Below are 20,689 nucleotides of genomic sequence, written 5' to 3'. Positions count from 1 at the left end.
TCACTTAGTATGATAATCTCTAGGTCCATCCATGTTGCTGCAAATGGCATTATTTCATTCTTTTTATGGCTGAGTAATATTCCATTGTATATATGTACATTCCTCTGTCGACGGTCATCTAGTTTGCTTCCATGTCTTGTGAAAGCTGCTGTTTCTAATATCCCTCTGCCCACTTCCCCACGCTGACTCTCCTAAAAACATCACATTTCTCACTTTAAAAGCAACCATTGTTTTCAAATGCAAGCACATTGGTTTTCTTGACCTGGTTCAAGTTGGGAAGGTCAAGACTCCAGAGTCAGAGTCCTCAGCCACAGCTGCCCTTGTTCATTCACGTTAGCACAGTCCAGTCAACGTAGCCCCCCTCACCTTCGTGCAAGGAGTCTACCTTTCTCATGCCCCTGAATAAAGCACTAGCAAATTCCTTTTACCACCAGTGTGCATCCTGACTCTCTTCTTGCATGTTAACAAAGGCCACTTCAACCTAAATATCCATTGACGGCTGAATGGATAAAGAAAATGTGGTATATACATACAGTGGAATATTATTTAGCCCTGAAAAAGAAGTCAGTCCTTGCTTATGTGACAACTTGGCTGAACCTTGAGGACATTATGCTGTGGGAAATAAGCCAATCACAGAAAGGCAAATACTGCAGGATACTGCTTATATGAGGTCCCTAAAGTAGTCAGACACATAGAAGCAGAGAGTAGAATGGTGATTGCCAGCAGCTGGGCGAGAGGGAGGTGGGGAGATGCTATTTAATTGGTATAAAGTTAGTTATGCAAGAAGATTAAGTCCTAGAGATTGTGCCTACGGTTAACAATACTGTGTTGTACACTGTAAAATGTGTTAAGATAGATCTCATGTCGTGTTCTTACCACAATACAAAAAAAAATGGGGAAAATGGAGGCTGTTTGAAGGACCAACTTCATTTTTAGGAAGCTGGATGTAAATATTTCATTGTCCCAGAGATTAGCAGGTATATTACACTTGTGTGCGCTTCAAGGGAAGATGTAACTTTCATTATAAGGTCTAACCATTTCCCTCCACCCTCTAGCCTTCCAGACAACCTTTAGGACACTTCTAAAATGGTAGCTGGCAGAAGGAGGGCAATTAACTGCTAAAATGCAGCCCAGCTTTGAGTAGTTAGGGGCAACTTCTCAGTCATTACGGGGACAAATCCACAAAGCAGCACAGATTCCTCTGTTAGGTCAAGACCTTGAGTCCCGCCACTGAGCCCCAAATCCCAGTAGGCTGGGACATTTTGGCCTTAAAGGGGATTCCATTCTGTTGGAATGATGATGAGGTTCCATGGATTTCCACTTGAAATCCATGAAAGGAATCTCAACTTCCTTTAAAAATAAAAAACCCACCAACATCTGGGTCTGGCTTAGCCCAGGCAATGACAAAACTTACATCCAGAAGAAGGCTCCTGTTTTTGCAAACTGAATTTGATTTCACGGTACTGTCTAGACATAGCAAAGAATTCAGTTGTCCCATACAACCCTTCTGGTCAATGCAAAGGTAGGATATTCTTTAAAAGAACAGAAGAGACTGTATAAGGAAGGAATATGTCTAGTGTTTAGAAAGCACCCAGTCAGCTGAAGTGTTTTGTTTTGTTTTGTGTTTTAATATCTGTTATCTAGAGCTTAGCTCTCCAGCACAGTAGCCGCTGGTCACCTGTGGCTATTTAAAATGATATCAATTAAAACGAAATAAAATTTAAAATGCGATTCATTATTCACACAAGCCATATTTGAAGGCTCAATAGCCACTTGTAACCCCTGGCTACTATGTTGGAAGGGCAGGTGTACAACTTTCCATCATCACAGAGAGTTCTGTCGGACAGTGCGGCTCTTGGGAGAAATCATTCATTAACATCACATTTTCTACTCTGCATCTCAACTCCCCCCACCCCCGCTTTGTTCTTCAGTTGCCAAACAGAGCTTTTCCTGTTTTCCTCTCCGGAGAATTAGGAAAGTGGCTATTTACTCCTGGCTAACAGAGAGCGTAAACTCCTAGATACCCCAGAGGGCATTAGTCTTCATTAGCACATGTCGTCATTGTTAAATCGCTCACCAGGCCACAGCACCTGCGTCCAAATGCCTGGAATCGCTAGGTGTGTTAATAGTACCCACCTTGGTGCAGTTACAAATCACTTAAGTTAATCCATTCCTCTTGAGCTTTCTAAATGGATAATTGAATTCATTCTTCTGCAGCATCAGCTTGGGTTCTGAGTTGAGATCTTCATGCCTTGTGCCCTCCCTGCCCCACTCCTGTCCCACCCCCATGCTAGAATGATTATGTATCCTGGCTCTGCTCTGAGCTTCAAGAGAGCAAGGACCATGTATTATTCATCTTTGTTATCTCCAGTGCCTAGTCAGGACACAGCAAGTGGAAAGCACCCAGTGAATGTTTGTTGAAGAAATTAATTAATCAATTATGTAATCAATCAAGATGCCTTCCATTTTTCCAGTAGGACTTTCACGAATTATTCCTACAGAGAGTTCATTCCCCAACACGGTGATTCACAACTCTGGCTGCCTGTTAGAATCACCTGGGGAGCTTTTAGACCTACTGATGCCAGGACCCCACCCCAGACCAGTAGAATCCAAGTCTTAGATGCGGGGCTCAGGCATGCGAAGTTTTGTAAAAGCTGCCCCAGAGGGTTACATTGTGCAGCCAGGGGTGAGAACCACTGCAGGTTTCTTAGTTGGCAGCCAGAAATAAGTTTTCATCCTTTTTAACGTGTTCACACCAAGTCCCATCTCATCCACTCACGTTTGCTGCAAGAGTAACATGAGTCTGGTCTTAAGAGTTACCTTATTCAGTTATGGGACAATAGTAGTGTCCCCAGTGCTCCTAAGAGATTATGGGAAAGTAAACTCCCTGTGGAAGCTTTATTTCACTGTCTTAATGACGATTCAGGCTACAACTGTATTAAAACAACCCAAGAGAATCTCTTCCTTTAAATCCTCACTGGAAGTTCAAATTGTGAGTAAATTGGATTGTCGTATTGAGTTTTGTTTATTTTTTTTTATACAGCAGGTTCTTATTAGTTATCTGTTTTATACATATTAGTGTATATATGTCAATCCCAATCTCCCACTTCATCCCACCACCACTACTCCCCACCCCGCTTTACCCCCTTGGTGTCCATATGTGTATTCTCTACATCTATGTCTCTATTTCTGCCTTGCAAACCGGTTCATCTGTACCATTTTTCTAGATTCCACATATGTGCGTTAATGTACGATATATATTTTTCTATTTCTGACTTACTTCACGCTGTATGACAGTCTCTAGGTCCATCCATCCAAAGAACGAAAAGACCCAATTTCATTCTTTTTTATGGTTAATATTGCATCGTATATATGTACCACATCTTCTTTATCCATTTGTCTGTAGATGGGCATTTAGGTTGCTTCCATGACCTGGCTATTGTAAATAGGGCTGCAATGAACATTGGGGTGCATGTGTCTTTTTGAATTATGGTTTTCTCTGGGTATATGCCTAGTAGTAGGATTGCTGGGTCATATGGTCATTCTATTTTTAGTTTTTGAAGGACCCTCCGTACCGTTCTCCATAGCAGCTGTATCAATTTACATTCCCACCAAAAGTGCAAGAGGGTTCCCTTTTCTTCACACCCTCTCCAGCATTTGTTGTTTGTAGATTTTCAGATGATGCCCATTCTAACTGGTGTGAGGTGATACCTCATTGTAGTTTTGATTTGCATTTCTCTAATAATTAGTGATGTTGAGCAGCTTTTCATGTGCCTCTTGGCCATATATGTCTTCTTTGGAGAAATGTCTGTTTAGGTCTTCTGCCCATTTTTGGATTGGGTTGTTTGTTTTTTTAATATTGAGCTGCATGAGCTATTTATATATTTTGGAGATTAATCCTTTGTCTGTTGATTCGTTTGCAAATATTTTCTCCCATTCTGAGGGTTGTCTTTTCATCTTGTTTATAGTTTCCTTTGGTGTGCAAAAGCTTTTAAGTTTCATTAGGTCCCATTTGTTTATTTTTTGGTTTTATTTCCATTACTCTAGGAGGTGGGTCAAAAAAGATCTTGCTGTGATTTATGTCAAAGAGTGTTCTTCCTATGTTTTCCTCTAAGAGTTTTATAGCGTCCTGTCTTACATTTAGGTCTTTAATCCATTTTGAGTTTATTTTTGTGTATGGTGTTAGGGAGTGTTCTAATTTCATTCTTTTACATGTAGCTGTCCAGTTTTCCCAGCACCACTTATTGAAGAGACTGTCTTTTCTCCACTGTATATCCTTGCCTTCTTTGTCATAGATTAGTTGACCATAGGTGCGTGGGTTTATCTCTGGGCTTTCTATCCTGTTCCATTGATCTATATTTCTGTTTTTGTGCCAGTACCATATTGTCCTGATTACTGTAGCTTTGTAGTATAGTCTGAAGTCAGGGAGTCTGATTCCTCGTACTGAATTTTTAAAAGCAGAATACAAAGCTGCATGCATGCCATGATAGTAACTGTAAGAAATGTATCTAAGAAGCGGGAAGAAAAGACTTGAAGGTAAATGAACAAAAACTCTAGTAATATTTGTGGGTAAAGTAGGAGATGGGGATGCAGGGAGACTAGGGAATGGGTTCCAGGTTCTGCCCATGAGAATCAGTTGAGAGAAAGTGCACTGGCTGGAGGGGTCTCCCACTGGGTGGCTGAAGTGCCCAGAGTGTTACTGAAGGTAACCCCAGGTGGGAGGAAGGAACTCCAAGAAATGACTGAGCCAAGATCAAAACAGGAAGGTAACCACAAGCTCCAGGTACAAAGGGTATAGATGGGAAGATGCTCAGGTAAGACTGTAGACAGAAGGGAGGAGAGGGAAAAGGTGGGGTCAACAGTGCACTGAGGGGTTCAGGACTAAGGCCAGGAAGTGTTGGGCATCCTTTTTCACAGGATCTGGTCCGTGCTCTCAAGTGGAGGTGATTTCTAAAGGGGGGCTTCCCGCAAGATGTTTTTTTCTTCTTCTTCTATCTTTTTCCAAATATCATATAGTAATAGTTTCTTAATATTAAAAACTGTGTTCCTGTGCATTGCAAAACAGAGCCAAAAGAAATAGGATGAGAAGATCCTAATAATAGCTCTGATTTGTAAACACCTCTATGTGCAAAACACCAACCAAAACATTGCACACACATCTCAGTTAACCCTCTCCATAAACCTGAGATGATGTTATCATTATCATCCCCACTTTGAAGATGAGAAAACTGGGGCCCACGGACTTGTCCAGGGTCGCACAGCCAGCACGGGGCACAGCCATGATTCAGTCCGTATTTGTGTAACTCCGAAGAGATGCATTTGCTCTCACGTCCAGACCAATCTCCATCTGAATTTATGGAAATCGCCTCCTCCCAGCCCAGCCCCACCCCTCACCAAAAGCCCCCTCTTCTGTCACCAGCAAAGTGACGGACTCACACCAGTGCTGGCTGTCCTCACACATTTTCATTATGTGGTGGGGCTTTTATGAGACTCTCCCACCGGCTGTTTTTCAAATTTATTTAATTCATCCATCATGCTCTGAAGCCATTTGCTTTTTTATATTGGACAGATGTAATGAGATTTTGGACACTAAAAAATGTTTTTATTAAAAGTTATGACCCAGAGGTAGTTGGTAGGGACTGTGCCATAAATCCTGAGAAGTGTGAGATTTATAAAGGATATAGCAGCATAACCTTAACCTTTCAGGCCACACCGCAGGTTACAGGATCACTTAGACTAATATTGTCTCCCTGTCTCTGGCCAAATAATAATAATAATTATTATTATTATTATTAAAGTGGTTATCTGATGTGGTCCTTCCTCCTCTTCTCTTGGCCACTGTTGGCTCCTGGCGAGCCAGGGCCTGGTGGGAGCAGGTGGTTGATGACGGAATTTGCTGGTGTCTGGCCCTAAGGCTCTGCCGTGGTAGGTACGGGCATGTGGGTTTTCCTGCTCTGCTCTGCGACCCTGTAACTGGGGCTGAGTGATGTACAGTCACGTTTGCTACAGTCAGAGTGAAAGTGATCGTGGCTGGTGGTTTCTCCACTCCTCCATGGCCAACAGGAAGCTCTCCTCAAAATTTGGAAATAATGCATTTCTGTTCAAGCATAATAACTCCAATTGAATGTCAACATTTCGGATTTATATTAATGTTACACTGCTTGGAAGTCACCCAAAGTGTGATTAGCCTGGAAGCGTAGACCAAAACGTGGGCATTAAAAATATATGTATACAGGGACTTCCCTGGCGGTCCAGTGGTAAAGAATCTGCCTTCCACTGCTGGGGATGTGGGTTCGATCCCTGGTCAGGGAACTAAGATCCCACATGCTGCAACTAAGCCCACGCGCCACAACTACTGAGCTCGCTCGCCGCAAAGAGCGAGCCCGAGTGCCGCAAACTACAGAGCCCACGCGCTCTGGACCCCACGCCACAACTAGAGAAGAGAAAAGCTATGCGCCACAACTAGAGAGAAGCCCGTGCTGCAGTGAAGATCCCGCCTGCCACAACTAAGACTGGACGCAGCCAAGAAAGAAAGAAAGAGAGGGAGGGAGGGAGGAAGAAAGGGAAAAAGAAAAAATACACGTGTATATAGAGAGAGATGTTATACATACCAATATGTGCTAATGTTGTGACTTTGTTAAATTAACATTGGTTAAGTAAAGCCCTGGGGTGTTGTCGGATGGTGAGCCAGGGTTCAACAAAAGACCACCAGGGAATTGAAATAGAGAAGTTTATTACTCTCAGTTCCTGGAGGAAGGGGCATGAGGGGAGGTCAGGGCAGGATGCAGGCAGAGAGCAAGGCAGGACCTGGGCGCTTGCCTTTATTAGGGTTCCCAGCCTGAGGCCGGATTGGTCAATTCAAACAAAAAAGAGCAGGGTTTTGTGAAGTGTCAAAGGAATCTTATCTAAGGGGTACGTAAAGGAAGGCCCTGGGAGGCTGGGGAGAGTGTGATCATAAGGGCTGTTAGGAGGTCATATCAGAAACTGACATTTATTTGTGACTCTGTGGGTTGTTATCTAGGGCCTGCCTCACTGGAGAGGCTAGTGTCAGTTCAAGGCCCGTGCAGGCCGCTTGGCCACATAAAGTGGATACTTAGGCAGCAATATTATGGAGCGGTTTAGCAAAGCTCTCAACAGTTATAAACAACAAAATAAAAAAATTATCAAACAATTAGGTTTGGTCAACTGCCAGCTACTCTTAGTAGCGCACATTTGTTCATACATTTTCAAGCCCGATCCCCTGTGATCTGCTAGGGATTCAAGAACAAATGCATCGTGGTCCCTGCTTCAGGGAGTTCACCGTGTAGTGGGCACAAGCGATGCGCTGTTGCTCTCGGAGGATGGTTTTCAGCCTAGGGGACCAAGGAAAGCTTCGTGGAAGAGGTGGCCTTTCAGCTGGGTTTGAGGAATTGGGTGAGCTTTGGGCTTGCAAGGCTAAGAAGAGCATTTCAAGCAGAAAAGGCCGCATGCACAAAGGCACTTATAAAACCTGCTGTTCACAGACTGCTCCAAGTTAACTAAGTTTGGCTGAAACACATGATAACACTTTTTCTTTTTAAAGCAAAAATCTCAAGGGTAAACATCATGCTCTTATCTGCTTCCACTGTTGAGACTGGCCGAGTCAGGGCTGTAATTTAAGGAAGATGGACTTTAAACCTACAAACTCCCCATTGCTTGTATTTCCTCGTCAGGCCCGTGTTTTATCATATGCTGGGAGCATATTCTAGAGTTTTCACAGTACGTTGGCAACAGCTCCCACCTCCTGAGACTACGGGAGTGTAAACCATAGATCCCGTCATCATTAAACTCATAAACCCATGTCATTTGTATGTCATTCACTTCATCCTCATTCATCATCCCTTACGCTTTCAGAACAGCTGTACGTTTGAAGATTTTGAAGAACGGTTTGCAGCGGCAACCCCTGTAAGTGTGAGAGGGCCCAACCTGATTAACTGTTTCATGTCATCATCCCATCGCTCATTTCATGCTCATAAGTCATGCCTTGTGCTTACAGAACAGAAAGCTGCCGATGGACTTTGATGAGATTTTTGAGGCAACAAAGGTAAGGCCTCCAGGCTCTTGTGAAATGAGGGTTGCTCTGGTCATTCTCAGCCATTCCATGCATCCTCACCCTCCTGCAGGAATGGCAGGCGCTCTGCTCTGCTCCAGTGCTTGCCTATCCTAATGTTCACAGGAGACTCCTGGTGGGCCCCGCGATGAAGGAGAAGAGTCGGGGCAAGGGTACGTGTGTGTGCGTGGTTGCGCACATGAGAGAGAAAGAGAAGGAGTGTGCGTTGGAGAGGACGTGACACCCCTTCATTTCATTCAACAAATATTTTTCAATCTCCTGACGTGTCCTAGGTGTTCTGATAGATGCTAGAGATGCAATAGAGAGGAAGACACAACCCCCATTCTCAGGGAGCTCTAAGTATAACAGTGCGACATTGCATAGCATAGGAGAGGAGAGGGTGGGGTCAGTAGAGAAGGGTGGGGTAGGGGAGCATAGTATAGTGTAGTATAGTGGGGACTCAGACATGTAAACAGGATGTGCTCAGTCCACCTGTGGAGATAAAAACCAGGCAAGGCTGCTATTTGGTCGGTCTGGCCTGGAATAAGTGTACTGGTTTGCAGCCAGTGTTTATTCAGATTGGTTTATACATAGGCCGGTGAACGTTGTCACCCCTGAGTACAGGGCATTTGGGAAGCCTCTAGGACAGGGGTTCTTAATCTGGGCTGCCAATTAGAATCACCTTGAGAGATTTTAAAGTTTCAGTTACTAGACTGTACCTCAAACCAACTAATTCAGAACCTCAAGTGGTGGGAAGCAGGCATCCATATTTTCCCCTTATGTACACCCAAGGCTGACAACCGCTGTTCTGAGAGTCTCACATAAGCTGTTTGGGGCAATGGGATTTGGGGTACAAACTGAGTTAGGAAACACTTCCCAGGAAGAAATAAAGTCCTCTAATCTGTGTCCTGGAGGATGGGTGGGAAAGGCAATGGGGGAGGGAATGAGTGATCTAGGTCAGAGAAGGAGCGTGTGCAAAGGCCCTGAGGCAGCCCCTCCTTTCGTGAGCCCCGGGTGCTTCTCTGTCTATAGGTCTGTCTTCCCGTAGAACAGGCAGCTCATGAGACTCAGAACAGGAACATGCCTTACTCATCCCTGTATCCCCTGCTCTTGGCACAGTCGCTGATGTACAGTAGGGACTACACACTTGTCCTGAACGAAGGAGTACCTGATGTCAGAACAGGAGTGGGTCTGTGTGAATATGTCTTGGGGGTCCGTCAAGGACACCTCTGCCTTCATCAAAGGCACTTTCAGAACTTCTGTACAGGAGGGACCTAGGAGTCTAGTTGCAATGGGCTAGCTGGAAGAAGGACCAGGGGTCTAACCCTCAAAGAGGTTGTACAGCACTCCAGATGTTATTGGAAAACCATCATTTGTTCGTATCAAAGGATGGCTTGTGGGGGAAGGGGACATGCCTGATGGAGACACCGAGGGGCTCCCCCCTCAACAGCCAAGCTCCTCCTCCACCCTTTCACCGGCCGTGGCAGCTTCCAGGGTCACTCTGCTCACCCTGGAGGACGCCCAGGGCCTAAAGAAGGGGCAGAATCTGCCATTAACAGCCATGTCTCTACCTGAAGACATCCGAAGGGCCAGGAATGGGAAGGCGAGGAGGAATCTGGAGCTGACCTTGGAGGTGACTTCTTCAGATGGATGTGTGTCATGGCAGGACCCGTGGGAACCCTGGCTTCTGGTTAGGGAATATTGTGGGGCTGGACTACCTTGAAGGAAGGCTAACTAGGGCTTGGTAAAGGGACCAATGGATAAACAAGATGCTGGCTGGTCTGTGGGTCAAGCCCAGCTTCTTTTAGCTGACCAATCAGAGGCAAGTCACTTAACCTCCAGGCTTCTGTTATAGCTTATCTGCAAACTAGAGAGAGCGAGAGAGATTCCTGGGCTGCCGACTTCACGGGGCCCAGGGAGCGTCCAGCATGATCATACTCTATCAGAAAACGTGTTGTAAACTATAAAGTGTTTTACAAATGTGAATGGTTAGTTTTATTCTCATGAGGCCGTTAAAGTGATTAATTACAACAATATTATCAGATGGAACATGGCTTATTAAGTTACAAATAAAATGACTAGGGTTAACATGGGGAGAGGGCCTGTGAAAATAGACATTAGTCCAGATTCTCAAGCACATATGGTTATTAGAATTATTTTTAATTTTATGGCCTAAGAATCCCCTTTTTCTATAAAATTTAATTAACTCAAGCTTCTGTTTAAGCAGCAAATCCAATGGAATGAAATACCAATCTATGTTTAATGCCTCTGCATGTTTTTTTCTCGTTTAATCCTCGAGTGGAAGTCCTCTGGCAGGAGGAAAGTCTGTAACTCAAGAATGAAGGTTATTTTAAAAGTTGTGCTTAAGGAGAAAATTAGCCAATAAATTATATTTATGACGTTAGTGAAAGTGTGCCACGAGGTCAACACATTTGAAATGTAAATTGTGCGACTTAATTATTAACTTCATTTTCATATTTTCCTACCACTGAAAATAGTCGTGGGCCATTTGCAAAGCATTGAGTTCCAAGGACCGGGAAGCCCAGAAGCTTCCCTTGAATGGATTAAATAGAATTTCACCTTTTGTGCGTTTGGGAGAGAGCCTAAGGATTGGCGTCATTTCACCAAATAATATAAACTATTGTTCACGTGCTGAAGAAGCCTTCCCGAAAACAAGCAAGTTTTACAATCTATATCTATGGATCGTCCCCACCAGACTGTAAGCTCCCTGCAGGCTGGGACTTGTCATTTCTCATTATTACGTTCCGAGCACCCAGCACAGTGCCTAACACCTCACAGTCCAACGTGTATGAAAAGAAAACATATTATGTAGCTGGGAGGGAAGCGAATATGTATAGGGCCCTATTGTGTGCCACGCACCATTCATTCAATCTGAAAGCTTAAGGGGAAGAGCTGAAAGTGAGTTAACCAGGCTAAGCTGCTTGACTTTCAGCGAAAAGAATCTTTTGTGCCTTTTTCACCAGGCTTGCCCCAACTTCAAAATCCTGCTAGTAATATTGTCAGTAAATCTGCAAAGGAGGTATTATCTGGACATTATCTCCAGTGTCCAGATGAGTGAACAGTGGCCATGAGGAGTTGCAGAGGTTGGCAGTGGGAGAGCTCAGATACCTCCCTGGGGATGGGACTTTTCCTGGGCCCAGAGCTCACACATTTGTCAGTAACAGAGAATGGTCCTTTCTTTGTGTGAATCGTGGAGCTCCTGCCTTGCCTGGTTAGAACAGATTTCGAAGTCAGGGGTCCTACCTGGCAGACAGGCAGACTCTCCCTGTCCTTTCAGTTGGGTGGTGTTTTTCGGTTCCCCCAATTAGAAACTATCACTTAAAATCCAAAGACGAGCAGAAAATATTTTTTTTGCAGTGGGCAGATTTGCACAAAACACGTGATTATGTACTTTAAGTCAGGCCGTTAGATTGCCGACCACAGACTCCCTGCAGACTCTGAAGCTGGAAGTGTATGCAGATTAATTTCTAAGTGTGTCTTAAAGCGCTTCTCCCACTGCTCTGGCTGGCCTTGCTCAGACACTGTCGTATGACAGATGGGAATATAGTTGATACAGTGTCTACAGTGATGGAGCTCCTCGGAATGATTAATAGTGTATATATACTGGGCTGTTTTTGATGCCCTTCCTGGTATTAAATGATATGTTTTCTTCTCCTCTGACTACATTTTTTATCTTAAAGATGGATTCTTTTGGGGACTGTCATTTGACTGCCTGCTCTATATGCAGAAAATTCAAGTCATGGCCCGGGTGACCTTGAGGTGACCTCTATGAGACTCAATTTATTCATTTGTAAAAATGGGGATGAGGATTCATACCTCTCAGGGTCAGTATTATTAGGAGTATTTACTGAGAAGTGGCCATGAAGTGGTGACTTGCTGTACTTGATACATGAAAGGCATTTTGTACATGTGGATACAGTCATGAAAAGAAAGCACATGGTGAGACTGTGTCTTGCCTTTGTCTCCTGGAGAATAGAAACAGTGTTGGCATTGGATGGTACATATGTAAAGTGGCATTATTATTGCCTATGCAAGGTGGCTAAACCCAGATCTGCTTGACTAAGCCCAGATAAACAGCCGGACACATTGAAGCAACAATCGATTCTGGCTACATCCGAGATGTTGTCTTTGGGATCAAGAGGTATCATAATGACCAACTGGGTTTATTGTTTATATAGTCATGATGAAAAAGAAACGTGTGTCCTCAAATCAAATTTTTTTAAAGCAATGCCCACAGCATCCGTTCCCTTTGTGATTACACCATTATCTTTTTTTCTTTTCAGGCTGTGACCCAGTTAGAACTTTTTGGGGACATGTCCACCCCTCCTGATATAACCTCTCCCCCCGTAAGTATGCACTTCCCTCAGAGCCCTGCATCTCTTTCTTTTCCTTCTTCAGTCGCATGGTGACAAAAATATGGCTTTGGGTAAAAGAGGCTACTGGTGGATTTCAACTTGGACTCTTTCAAGCTGCGTGATTTGGGCAAATTTACTCTAAACCTCAATTTCCTCTGCTATTTTTTTTTAAAAAGGGATTATGATACATGCTCTGTTTTGAGAAATAAATGAGACCATGCATCAACAATTACAGGCTATCACTGGGGTTCTTGCTGTTATGCTGGGCAGTGGAGAGAGACAGGAACGGGATGTGATCCCTGCCTGCAAGGAACACATGGTCTAGCTGGGAATATGGGCAAGAAACTCCACAGGACAGCAGACCCGATGAGGCATTTGTCGTCTCCTACCCAGATCCCACACAGTAAAGGAAGCCAGGTGGTCAGCCCAGTAAAGGAAGCATCTTCTCTCCCCGGCCCTTTCTGCCCTCTCCTCTCTCGTTTGCTTCTCTTCTTCCCCTCTCCATCTTCTTTTCATTTCCTCCTCCCTTCCCACCTGCCTGCTGGCTTCGCTGAGCTCATGAAGCTTTGGATCCCCAGCTCTAGTTTCAGCCACAGTATCTCAGTCATTGCTTGCACTGGGGTAGAGATTGCAGGGAGCCCTCACTTGAAAATGAAAAGGAAAAAAAAAAAAAAGAATGAAAACCGAAGCAAAATAGAATCCAAGTGCTTTGAGAACTGGAGGCATTCAGAGGCAACCCTGCAGCCACTGCAGAGAAAAATGCCAAACTGGCCCTTCCAGCTCCTCCCCTGCCCGCTCCCCGGAGGTGGGCGGAGAGCAGGCAGGCACAGCTGCACCAGCTGAAGCTGCTGGGAGGGGGCGGCTCCTGCAGGCGCCGCGCAGTTGCACAAACCCAGGGATGGTGCCATGGGTCATTGGCTAGCTGCACCTCACGGAGAAATGGCTGTAGCCTCACCACTGAGGACAGATGGCATGAGAGCCTGCTGCCCATAGCTGCCGCCAGGGAATCTAGGCACAGCTGCTCTGCTCCGAACGCCTGGTGCCCAGAGCAGCTGTGAAGGAGGGGACAGCGGCTCCTGTCTCCAGGGAAGCTGGACCGTCTAGAGAGTCTCTCCTCCATCCCAGGGGGAACAGCTGCATGTCTGAACCATGGGGCCATGGAGCTCGAAAGGTCTGGAGAGATCGTCTAACCTTAGCCTCTTCATTTTACAGATGAGCAAACTGAGTTCCAGAGAGGGCATGGGACTCACCCAAGGTCACACCAGAAAAAAGAGAATGACATTGATTGTGTTTTAAAGGGCTTAACGCAGCAGCTCATGGCTGTGTTTCTGGCCCTAAACCCAAGTGCTGTCCAAATGGGTATTTAATAATCCTCAGAACAAAGCCATGCCTCCTGCAAGCTGCTAGTCTAAAAATGGCCTCGTCTAATTGCCATGGTTTCAGGATTAATTGCTTGCTCCAGTCTATTCCAAGGGGAAAAAAATAAGCATATTATTGCATCGAATAGGCATACTCTGTAGGCAAAAGGCTTCTATACATGGGTGTGGACCTTTGAAAAAACTAGTGCCCATGTTTTTATCTCAGTAGCCTCACCTTACCCAGTAGTTCATGCGGCAGGCCTTTCTGGAGTTCCAGCATGGGCCAGAGTTTGTACCTGGCTTTAGAGTTTGTACCTGCTCAAGCATCATTTTTTTTTTTATCATCTTCTTGAGAACATTTGCTTCTTTTTGCAAATGAAGGTTCAGGCAGGATTCTGGGAGGCACCAGGACCCAAGGGTCTCTATTCTACTTGCTAATCTTTATTTGTTTATTTAGTCAACATCTGTTTATTTGCCACGTATTAAGTGACAGCCTTGAGCCGGGCACGCAGTAGGTCCTGAGTGAGCGTATGTCACTTTGAATTGACCATTTCTGAAGGGTGAAAGATATTATGGGATAATTTGAGGGCCCGAAAACACCCTCAAAGGGTAGGGGCTCAAACTAAATAGTCGTGATACTGGCCAGCATTTGCTGAGCACCTACTATGTGCCTCTGTGTGGTAGGTACTAAGTGTTTGAAATGCATGATCTCATTTAAGCTTCTCTGCAGCTCTAGAGATGGGTATTGTTTTTCCCATTTTATAATCTTTATAACCTGCTCATGGTCTGCCTGCCACAGTAAGTGGCCCGGACCGGGGCTTGCTTCTGTAGCACTGCCCCACTTAATTCCTGTGCCTGCTGCTTCCCGTCCTGATTAGCACTGAGCCAGGTCTCCCAGGGGCCTCACGCACCCCTGTCCTTCTCTGTCTGACAGACTCCTGCAACTCCAGGTGATGCCTTTATCCCGTCTTCATCTCAGACACTTCCGGCGAGTGCAGACATGTTTGGTTCTGTACCTTTCGGCACTGCTGCTGTACCCTCAGGTAAGTCCTCTTCCCCCTTCCTTCTGCCTCCACCCACCAAGAAAGAGAAAGCGTTGACCGAACCACTGCCAGATTATGCCAGACACCTGTGGGACCACCATTCTCTCCTTGTGACTCTTCAGGTGACATTGAGAAACTGCCGTGGGCAGGGGGGTGGTATGTTCACAAAGCTCTGGGATGCTGCAGGCTGGAAATCACTCATGTCTTGCACCTGAAAGGTCAAGATTCCAGGTGTATAGCTTTGGGGAGCTTGGTGCACACACAACCACGCAAATCAGTGCAAATCCTGATTTGTACCGTCCAGCTCAGCCAGATGGAGGGAGGGTGGGGGAGGTGTGAGTCCGAGCTCTGCAGACCTCTAGAGAGCTGATGGATAGAAGAGATCTGCCTTATGGGTGGAGGCTTAAAGAAGGGGAGGTTCCCCATGCAAAGGGAAACACCTAGGAGACAGAACAAACTGCTAACAGTGAATTGTAATGGGGTTCTTAGTGGTTTAAAGAGCATTTGTTCTATATTCCAAATATTCTTTAAAATGTATATATATAATATATACTTTTACAACAGGGTAAAAATATATATAGTAATAGTGTTGCAGGTGCAAATTGGTGGGGTCTGAGGCATCTTGTTTCCATGGCATCAGGCACTCCGTGTAGCTGGCCCACTCTACCTGAACATGGCCAAAGGTGGTATTAGTTCTGCCTTTTGCATACATGGCAAAAAGTAAAGTCTTTAAGGCAAAAACATCCTTAAAGACTTTTTTTCTTTAACTACATATTTGAAATCTGTGGCTTTATCTTTCTTTTTCTACTTCATTTATATAAATGACAGAGTTTGAATATTTCAGAATACAAATTTCTTGCATTCTTCTATAAATAATTACTTTTAATTACACAGCATTAGAAACAAATTCTTGCCACCAAATATAAACCTTGCTGTTATTCAAAGTGAAATTAAAAATTCATACTCTGTTCCAAAGTCGTATGAGCTGAGGGATCATTACGAACTTCTAGAAGCAACAGAGGTTGATAGCCACTGGGTCTGACTTACAGTTGAGAATCTATAGGTAGCCTAGAAATGTCTTTAATTGCTAAGTTTTCCAATCAAATCTGTGCTACCCACCCCTAAAATGGAACAGTGGCAATGACTAGTTTTCTCTACCTAAAATGGATATTAAAATGTCCTTGGGAATAGTGTTATTGAATCTGTCGTTTTAAATAAGAATAACAGTTTTCCAGAAACGTACCACCTTCCTGGGCCATCAGGCTTGTATCCAGAATAACCATGCTTTGTCCCCACTCTCTGATGGCACCCAACTTACTCATTGTTAGGCATGTGCATTCCACAGATATCCACTCAGTACTCACTATGGGCCAGGTCCTATTCTAGGTGTCTGGGGTGTGTCAGTGAATACCAAAGACACAGACCCCTGGCTACAGAGAGCTTACGTTCTATTGGGGAGATGGACAACAACGTAAAAATAAGTACCTTAACCTAATCCTTGAAAATGACCAGTGGTATGAACAGAAGGAAGTGGGGAGCAGGGCAGGTGTGAATGGAGGTTGTGGTCAGGAGGAGTGTGATGTGAGCCAGGAGGGCATCTGGATCAAGAGTACTCCAGGTGGAGAAATGGCCCGGCCCCTCCCCTACCCCCTGCTCTGTGAGTCAGAGGGGCTGCATGCAATTCCGGCCCTAACATTTTTTTTTTTTTTTTTTTTTTTTTGCGTTACATGGGCCTCTCACTGTTGCGGGCTCTCCCGTTGCGGAGCACAGGCTCCGGACGCGCAGGCTCAGCGGCCATGGCTCACGGGCCCAGCCACTCCGCGGCACGTGGGATCTTCCCGGACCGGGGTACGAACCCGTGTCCCCGGCATCGGCAGGCGGACTCTCAACCACTGCGCCACCAGGGAAGCCCCCCGGCCCTAACATTTGACTAAAATGCCTGAGAACCTGTCTGCACTGCTCCGGGCCCTCCCCCCAGCCAGAGCTTTGAAGGCCTGGATTTTGCGGTCTTGTAGTTGACCAGCTGTGTTGCAAACTGTGGATAAACCACTTCTGCACATTCAGATTCTGCTTCTTCAGCTGCTAAAAAAAAAAAAAAAAAAAGATAGATTACCTCCAAGATTTTTTTTTTTTTACCTCCAAGATTTTAATTTTTAGAAAGTAAGTCTAAAGTTAATTTCAGTTAGCGTATTTTTGCCACTCTTACTCTACTTCGGCTATGCTGAGACACAAAACTGGGCTTCAGCTGGTGTTAAACTGTCTGCCGTCTTCCTCCCTTAACCGGCCTTAAAAATCACTGCAGCTTTTGAATCTCCGGCTCCTGTCCCTAATTGCCCAGCCAGTGACCGGGAGATGGGAAATGACCTGGGGTGTGCAGCACAATTAATAGGCTGGGTTTGAACCCTGGCTCAGCCGTTTATTTATAAGCTTTTAGGCTCCTGGGCAAATTACTTAACCTGTCAGAGTCAGAGTTTCTTCATTTTTATAACTGAATTTAAAATAATACTTACCTTGCAACAATATCATGAGAATTAAATGAGAAAATAAAGTCAAGTGCCTCTGAAAAATGCTGGCACGTTGTAAATGCTCGATGTGGAAAATGCTGTTATTATTATTACTCTGACGTCTAAAGTAGAAGAAAATATGTCTTCTCCTTACCTATATTTTTTTCCTTTGCCTTCTTGGGATGTTCTCTTAAAAAATGCATGAAATAAAGTTTAGGTCTTTGAATTCCTGACTGCACACGGCAGAGCTGGCCTGAAGGGCTTGGAGAATGTGCTCTGTATGAGTACAGACCCTGCCACTAACCAGCTGTGTGACACTCAGCTATATCGCTTTGGAGCCTCAGGGAACTTATCTGTAAAATGGGGATGATAATTCCACCTCATAGAGCTGTTCCCGAGTTAATACATGTAGTATAAAACATTTAAAACAGTGCCTGGCAGTGTTTACATAAGTAAGCACTTCGAAAACGTTCTCCGCCCTACTCACTGGGGACCCTGGCTCTGCTACCTACCCTTGCCGTGTAGCCACATCAAACCTTCCCCTCCTGAAGCTGTAGGTTCCTTGTATGCAGATTAAAGAGATACTGATAACAGCTACCCCAGAGGCTTGTTTGCAAGGATCGACTTCACAAAAAATGTGAGCTCCACTAGAGCAAGGATTTTTTTTTTTTTTACTGTCTTGTTCTTCACGCATCTCCAAAGACAAACAGTGCTTGGCACCCAGGAGGGCCATTTTTGAACAAATGAATCAAATGACATAATGTAGATAAGAGGTACCATATAAGTTCTGTATATATGTTGGAGGAGTCCTTTAGTTTTCACTATTTTCTTCCATTTGAGTCTGCTTTTTTTTTAGTAATGAGGATATCCCCAGATGCCAGCATCTGGTTATACACTGCGATTTTCAACACTGCAGGTGTTTCCTTTCACTGCACAGCGAGGAGATTTATGATTCATCTGGACTTCATGGCGTAAACAGATGCTCCTTGGCACCTCCTCCCTCCACTGTTGAATGTTAACCAGTAAACAGTCACTAAGCTGTTAAGTGGCTGCAGTGGCAGCCACGCAGTGGTTTCCCATGTTCAGTGCTACTGCAGCCCTGCCACTGAGATGTCCCTTCAGGGAGGCACAGCGCCATGTGGCCCAAGAGCCTTGGCTCACAGGTCTGGGGAAAGCCCCCATGCAGGGATCCCTCCCACCCAGGAAGAGCAAGTGAGACCTGCAAGTTCCCAAACATGATACCCAATTACCCTTGTTGCCTTTTTTTTTCTTTTGAATATTGTACTTTGTTCTGAAGCAGATGGCATGAAGCCAGGGAGACATGCTAATAGCTCTCTCCAGAAAAGTGTGCACAGCCCATCTGTTGGCTCCTTGTGGAAAAAAGGAAAAAAAAAAAAGATAGGGGGGGAAAAAGCCTGCCACCAGCAGTAGACTGACTCATCAGAGATCATAGCACTTACGGATGCTGGAGTTTAATTGGAGACTTAGAAAAACGCAGTGAAGGCATTTATTCCACTGTGACTCATTCAGCTCTACCTAGAGCCTTTCTCCAGCCTCCAGCATTTATGGAGCAGTGGATGTGTGCCCGAAACTGCGCTAGACGCAGAGGGGGGAGGGAGAAAGAAAGAAAAGGTTCCTCGTAGCGGGAGCTTTCCAGTCTCATGAGGGAAGACAGAATCACCGGGCACTTCCGACGCAGTGTGACAAGTGCCACAATGGATGAACATGGGGGACTGTGCACTCCCAGAGGAGAACCAGCTGAGTCTAGAGGGCAGAGGTGATGCCGAACCACGTCTCAAAGAGCAAAGGAGGGGCAGCCATGTGAAAAAGAATTAGGGATGGCTTTCCAGGCAGATGGACCAACAGAGACGAGAGAACAGGTTGGGTTGTTTGCAACTGCTGCAGGGAAGGGTTCCAGTGGGAGAGCAAACGGAAAATGGGGGTGAGGAAGTGGAAAGGAAAGTGACCCCAAAAGCTCCAAAGTCAAGCTAAGGCCTCCGGGCCTCATACTCAAGGTCATGAAGCACTGTACAGCTGACCTTTGGACAACACGGGCCTGAACTGCACCGGTCCACTTACACGTGGATGCTTTCCAAGAAATACTGCAGTAGTACTATATGTGGTCTGCGGTTGGTTGATTCCGTGGATGCAGACCCAGGTAGACGGAGGGCCAACTGTGAGTTATATGCAGAATTTCCACTGCGTGCAGGTGAGCGCCCCAACCCACGCGTCGTTCAAGGGTCAACTGTATTTGCATTTTAGAACAGTCGTCTGGTGGCAGTAAGGAGGGTGGGATGGGAGCCAAGCAAAAAAATAGTCTGGCTGGAGGCTGAAGCCTTCCATCCATTTACCGAAATGGGCATCAGGGTTGGTGTGATGGCAAGACCCATGGGCAGGTCTTCACCCTGTCGGACCCAGTGCCCCTTTTTTATAACGAGGATTTGTGATGTCTCCTTTAATATTTTGAAATGAAACTCATAGAGAATATAACCTACCTACTTGGTTTTTCAGAAATCAATATAATGTCCTAACTGTAATATAAGGAAGAAATAAAGGAAACTAATTTATAATAACAAGATAATATATAGCAGTAAGGAAATACCCAGGTAAAACTACACTAGAAAACATACTAAGTGGTCAGGTGTGTGTACCTATGACTAGAATCACCACAGGTTCAGACCAACCAGTACAGGAGTGTCACGCTTCCTCCAACGCCATGATCAGGGACCGTGATTTTCCAAGTTGGTGAACAACTCCTGACAATGTTCCAGACAAAACGAAATATAGTCTCCCCTCAAATTACACAGTTCTTACATTCCTGGAAAATGTAGTGCATTAAAACTGTGCAAAGAAACTTTGATTTTCCATGTGATTCAAAGTCCAATCTAGTCCCTGGTGGCACTTTTGGTGCCGTAGCCTGGGTTCCCGGTTGGGGAACTAAAATCCTGCAAGCCACAGGGTTGCGCCACCCCCCCGAAAAATAAATAAATAAGAAAACAAAATAGTCATTAAAAAAATCTAGTCTATACTCAAATAATCGCAAACAGAATGCTGACATTTCTTTGTCATGCACGTTATCTCCCACATTATAGAAGGTCTAGTGTCAGTGCTCTTGGCCCCTTAAATGCCAGTACTGTCTGGCCGCGAAATTATCATGACAACCAAAACACACCCCAGAAATTTCCTAATCATGCCTTAGGAGGCAGTAGCACTCCCACTGAGAACCATTGAACCCTGTCAAAGTCAATCAGAAAATAAGAAAAACAGTGTTGCCAAATTCTTAGTCTGTTGGTAGGTTCAAGTCACTGCATTATTATGACAATGTAAGCAAGTTGCAAGT

At 45.0% G+C, this 20,689-nt stretch overlaps 1 protein-coding gene across 8 annotated transcripts in view; it reads left to right on the top strand.

Annotated features, from left to right (window-relative positions):
- DAB1 (DAB adaptor protein 1) overlaps positions 1 to 20,689 on the top strand; it is a 432,111-nt gene that overhangs the window by 373,995 nt on the left and 37,427 nt on the right. For 6 of the 8 annotated variants that reach the window (XM_079904017.1, XM_079904022.1, XM_079904020.1 and 3 more), the window contains 4 exons: positions 7,873 to 7,923; positions 8,015 to 8,062; positions 12,373 to 12,435; positions 14,737 to 14,845. In XM_079904017.1, the coding sequence (XP_079760143.1) occupies positions 7,873 to 7,923; positions 8,015 to 8,062; positions 12,373 to 12,435; positions 14,737 to 14,845 (271 nt within the window). The remainder of the gene's footprint in view (positions 1 to 7,872; positions 7,924 to 8,014; positions 8,063 to 12,372; positions 12,436 to 14,736; positions 14,846 to 20,689) is intronic. The other 2 variants (XM_079904021.1, XM_079904019.1) reach the window with 1 other exon arrangement.

Source organism: Stenella coeruleoalba (genome assembly GCF_951394435.1).
Source record: "Stenella coeruleoalba genome assembly, chromosome: 1".
Classification (NCBI taxonomy): domain Eukaryota; kingdom Metazoa; phylum Chordata; class Mammalia; order Artiodactyla; family Delphinidae; genus Stenella; species Stenella coeruleoalba.
This window is presented reverse-complemented; position numbering and strand designations above follow the sequence as displayed.